This window comes from Nymphalis io, chromosome 23 (assembly GCF_905147045.1).
Source record: "Nymphalis io chromosome 23, ilAglIoxx1.1, whole genome shotgun sequence".
Classification (NCBI taxonomy): Eukaryota; Metazoa; Arthropoda; class Insecta; order Lepidoptera; family Nymphalidae; genus Nymphalis; species Nymphalis io.
Window position 1 is genome coordinate 5102997 of NC_065910.1, and position 6000 is coordinate 5108996.

A 6000-nucleotide genomic window follows, 5' to 3' on the forward strand; every position below is an offset into this window, starting at 1 on the left:
AAAATAAAGAAATTATACAAAATAAAACTAAAATTTGTCATTAATAATGCTTCATAAGATGTCCTTACCACAATTTCGCACAAAACCCTTCATTAATATATAAATACCCTCCTTTTTTACAATAATTAACGTGTGATGGTAATCTTAACACCTTAGGTGGACTAAATAACAATTGTTACATAACATAATTCGGAAGTTGATAGCAATCGCATCGGTAAAATATAGTTAAATGTACAAAATGGAACTAGATAGTGTTGTAAATACTCGAAATAAAATTAATATAATGATGTCAAATTATTTAAGAAACATTTGTTACGAAAACCTAAATAAAAAAAAGAAATACACTTTATTCGAATTTTATATATTTATCGTTAGGAGTAAGTCTCGCACGTTCATACTTTTGTTAACTGAGATGGGCCAGTGATTATAACGCGTGAAACTTAATCGATGATTGCATGTTTAAACCCAGGCAAGAACCACTGAATTTTCATGTGCTTAATTTATCGGTATAAATGATCTCGTGCTTAGCGGTGAACCCACCCGCACTGGGGTAGCGTAGTGGAGTAAAACCCAAACCTTCATCTCAAAGGAGGAGGAGGCCTTAGCTCAGCAGTTAGACAAAAATAGGCTGTTTTGTTTTTCTAGTCTTTCATTTGTTTTTTTACCTATTACACCATCTCACAAAAAAATAACAAAAAAATAGTAACGAGACAATTAAAAAAAATACGTTTAAATAAATTGGGTCAAAAATTTTATGCGGCGACATAAACAAAGTTCTACCGGGTATTTAGGTACTTCATTATATTATTCTATTCTAGAAAACAAAAATTTAAAGACAACAACAATTCGTGAAAAAATATTTACAAAATATTTAATTGTTGGACTTCATTTCTTTTTATCCATCATTATTTTAAGTTGTTATTAAAAATCTATTTCTTTGCAGAACCATTTCCGCCAACCGACTTACCACCCAACATGGTCGATTATATGACAATGAAAACATCGCTACCCACACCAATACCTCAACAAACACCATACTTCGCTCACACATCTGTCAGATTACCACAACCTTCCGAGCCACATGCATACGATCGCAGGCTCGCCACATCATGGCTCCTAGCAAACCAAGTGCAAGCCCAAGGACTTCTTAAACCCTATCCAATTTCGCCGTGGCAAAGAGTGATGATGCCTTACCCGGATTCGAAGAGTTTTTCCCCTTATGCATTAAACCTGCATAGCGACCTTCTGAATCGAATAAACCCCGAAGAAGTTAAATCAGAATGTTCTGAACACATATCCGTTGAAGCAAGCGATGACAGCACAGACAGGCCGGACACAGACGAGCAAGAAGTAAAAAGGCCGAGTGAAAAAGAGAAGAAAAAGAATCCCTATTCAATAGAAGAATTACTGAAGAAGCCTGACAAAATTGTCAATTCACCCCCCGTGGCATTTCAGAACTATCTACGTCAACCTAGTGGCAGTATGGTTGAATACAGTCAAGAAAAAAATTCAAGTGATAGGAGCTCCCCAGCCAGTTACTGTTCAGTTCAAAGCGGCGTTTCGAACGATTGTTTCGCTGATTCTGCCAGTTCGGAAATTAAAGCGGGAAATTAAAACTATAAAAAAGTCTAGTCAAAATTTTATTAAAAATAAAAACAACTGCGTATTAATTTATTAAGTGGAATATATAGCTATTAAACATTTGTTGTTTTATTGTTATGTAAGAGTCGCCATATTTGATGATATTGGAATATTGTAAAAACCAGAAGTTTAAATATTTCAAGTAATTTATTTTTTAAATAATTGATAAATAAATTTAGAATAAGTTCATTAGATGTATAAAAACCATGTAAATCATATTGTCGTAATAAATTAAAATCATAAGTAGATAAATGTATGCATTAATTTATTTCTTGTTTGTAAAAATTGTTTTGTCCTTATAAATTTGAATCTTTGCCTTTCAAAATAAAGCCAAGAAAAAAAAAATTCTTGATATTTACGTAATAAAGCATTAAAATTGTAAATATTGTATACAAAAAAAAATATATTAAGAAGGTAATTCCTACGGATGGACTGAGACCCTTTCCATATAAAGCTATAATGGTAGTCCAACCAATAAAAGACTATAAAGGGTTTTATTTTTAACTTGTTCTAATTTTATATTTAAAAAAATATAATTTAGTAAATACGTAATGTGATTCTGTGATATTGTACATTATTAGTAACTTATGAATAATACCGGCAAAAAAATAGAAAATAACTGACGCCCTATGCAAAAATATTTAAAACTATAAGAAAAAATAAGAATACATTATTAAGATTGTGTAATTGTATAAATACATTTATATGTACTATTATAATAGCTAAGATTCGTAGGTGAATAAGTTGGTTTTATTCCACTGTATCTGTTTAAAAAAATGTTCTTGTTTGGAAACAGTCTTGGTGTGTATCAAAATTATATTAATAAATAGAATTTTCATCACTAAGTAAATGTATGTAATTTAGTACAATATACATAATAAAAAATATTTAGAAATTAAAACGCCATTTAATATAGATATGCACAAAATAGATAGTTGTTTATTTGAACGGCACAATAAACCAAATATACTTAATCGAAGTTCTTTTCTTAAACCTTTAAAATAAAAAAAAAAAATAAAAAAAAAAAAAAAAAAATAAATAAAAAAAAAAAAAATGTCAAAACTTATTAGTTTACGAACTTAAAAAAAAATCACAACGTACTGGTTATATTACTGTTCGTTTCATACAATGCACAATAAAGGGCTAAATTAAAAACTAAGTAGTTCATATAATTACACTTTCGGTTCTTATCTGCGTTTTTTTCAAGGAACGTATGCAAATATGTCAGTAATGTGTGCATTATGGAAATGTAAGAGAAAAGTCAGTAATTTAATTCAAAAGCTAATTCGCGTCATTATGACATGGTACTGATGAAAGCTAATACATTCGACTTTTAATTTCAACACTTGAAAGCAACCAATGTTTTTGTATAGACATGTAAAGAATGAACGGCTAAATAAATGTGAATATTTATTAAATTATGAAAGTAATTAAATATATTTTTGTTATGAACTTAAGTAACTTACATTATATTACTGGTGGTAGAGCTTTATGCAAGCTCGTTTAGGTAGGTACAACCCACTCATCAGATATTCTACCGCAAAACAGCAGTACTCGATATTGTTGTGTTCCGGTTTGAAGGGTGAGTTAGCCAGTGTAATTACAGGAGCAAGGGACATAACATTTTAGTTCCCATTGTTGGTGGCGCATTGGTGATGTAAGCGATAGTTAACATTTCTTACATGCCAATGCCAATGGGCATTGGTGACCACTTACCACCAGGTGGCCCATATGCTCGTTCGCCTTCCTATTCTATAAAAAAAAATATACCTTACCTTTGTTTGTTAAAAATTTATGTTATGTTTATATATTGAACGTGGTATGTGGCAAAAACTACCTAAGTTGTCACTGCAACATGTACAATTAAAACATAATGCCCGGTTTACATTATTCCAGTCCAGCGATCTAGTCCAGTACTGGATTGCTTACTGGAAAAATGTAAACCGACACTGGAATGAACTGGATTGGATTCAGTTAATTCCAGTGCCGGTTTACATTTTTCCAGTAAGCAATCCAGTACTGGACTAGATCGCTGGACTGGAATAATGTAAACCGGTCATAATGCCAATATGCAATAGTCATACATCAGCTATAACACTAACCGAATTCGAAAATACTATAACAACTTAAGTTGTTTTTTTTTTATCGGGAGTATCAGATAGTTTTCACATGGAATTCGAACAAATCTCAATATTTTTTAACATAGATATAAGAATTTATTTAAAAATATAAATAAAAAATATACTTTCAACTATGTTTATTTTACCAATAAATAATCAAAATTAGACTGTAAAAAGTATATAGACTTTGAAAGCTATATTTAATAGAATTTAATTAAATGTAAACTTGGTTACCAACGTAAACCGCTGTTCGGGATGGATATTCTATCGTGATAAACCGGCAAAAACATAGTAGCCACCCAACAACCAATTCAGCAGTAGCGTAATGGAATATTATCCAAGACAAGCCTTTTTAACCTTTGGTCAGAAGAGACACACTTGTATCTCGTATGTTATAATAAAAATACGCATACATAACGGAATATCCGTGTTCAACTTATACTGGTGAAAAATACATAATAATAATAATAATAAATAACTTTATTCACCAAAAAGAGACAAAGACAAAAAAAAATTAAGGTACAAAACCATAAAAAAAGAGTTAACAATATCATATTTCATAATTTGGTGAAAAGGTCGTAGTCTCAGCTAGGCTGCTTTTCAGTCTACACCTTGTATAAATGCTGCCAACACAAACGCTACATTCAGTGCAGTAAAAGGTAAAAGTAGATAAAATTACTTAAATAATAAAAGTTAATACAATTTATAACACGCACAATAGGCTAAAATAAAAGAAAACATGCAAGCATTACTAAAACAGTGAGGTTTTTTTTTTAAATTCTAGAAAAAGGAAAATATTTCATATTGAATAAAAAATGAAAATAGTAATAATAATATTAATAAAAAATAATAATAATAATATTTAAAATATTTAAACAAAATAAAGATATATGTTTTAATAAATTACAATCAAAGTAACAATTAAATATTGAAGTTTAGTTACACACATTTGTCCAGACACATTGCGTCTTTTGCATAGATAGAAGCCATTGCTTGCATTGTGCCTTAAACTTATTTTGATACGTACTGTTCTTGATCAGAGGTGGGATATCGTTCCAACACTTAGAAGCAGCGAAACGAAAGCTACCTCTAAATGCTTGCAAATGTGGTCTAGGCAGTACTAGTCGCGGAACTCGGCTCAATCTACAATTGGATTTATTTGTTTCAGACCATTTAAGTTTATCCGCCAAATAATTGGGAATTTTACGATATTTTAAGGTGAAAGTGATATTATTTAATTTAAGTGTATGGCGATTTTTCATATTTAATATATTCTTCGAATTTAAATAAGGTGTAATATGCGAATATCGAGGTATATTGTAACAAAATCTTAGACAAGAATTTTGTATCCTCTGTATTTTCCTTTCAGTCTTTTTATAAAATCAAGAGCCATAAAGGACATCACAGTAGTCCAACTGAGATAAAACCAAGGATTCTAGAAGTTTTGATCGCGCTGATTCACTCAAAAATGGTCTAAACTTATAAATCATTTTGAGTAAAGCGTGACACTTCGAAGTAACAGATGATATGTGTTCATCAAAACGTAATGATCCATCCAACTTCACTCCAAGATTTTTGGATTCAACTAAACTTTTGAAATCCAATATTAAACAAAACAATAATTTTAACAAACTGCCGTTGGTATATATATTGGCTTCATGTAAGGCCGCAGACCCGGAGGTCCTGGTTTCAATTCCCAGGTCGGGCCAATAAAAAGTTATTGGGTTTTCCTGTCAGAAAATTCTCAGTAGCAGCCCGGAATCTGGAAGTTGGAAGTGTGTACACTCCCGTGTCTCGGAAAGCACGTAAAGCCGTTGGTCCTTCACCTGAACTCTTTTTGGTCGTGTCGGATTGCCGTCTCATCGGATTATGAGAGCTAGGGAAAAGAGAGTGCACCTGTGTTTGCGCATACGCTTTCTGTACTATAATATCTTCTGCGCAGTTGGCTAATCTCTCTTGAGATTGGCCGCCGTGGCCGAAATCGGTCTGGGGTACATTAATTTTAACATACTAGATACACAATTTTCATATATATAACCCTTTTTTGACTACACGGTCGGATAATGAATACTTTTAAAAATGAGTTAAACAATAATTCTTAACTAATACATAACCACGGCTATGATTTGACCAAAAAGCTTAGAAACAACACAATTATAAGTCAAGCTTTCTGGCTATAACGAACCAAAGCTACTCAATTTGAGAGTGTGACATTATTGATAACCTGTGGACTTACAGG

The 6000-nt window shown here is 31.5% G+C and overlaps 1 protein-coding gene across 1 annotated transcript in view; it reads left to right on the forward strand.

Moving 5' to 3' along the window:
* The window catches only part of LOC126777561 (paired box pox-neuro protein), a 58740-nt gene extending 57039 nt beyond the window's left edge, over nt 1–1701 (forward strand). Inside the window, exon 5 of the mRNA XM_050500622.1 lies at nt 944–1701. Within this exon, the coding sequence (XP_050356579.1) occupies nt 944–1614 (671 nt within the window). The 3' untranslated portion in view covers nt 1615–1701. The remainder of the gene's footprint in view (nt 1–943) is intronic.
* The last annotated feature ends 4299 nt before the right edge of the window (nt 1702–6000 follow it).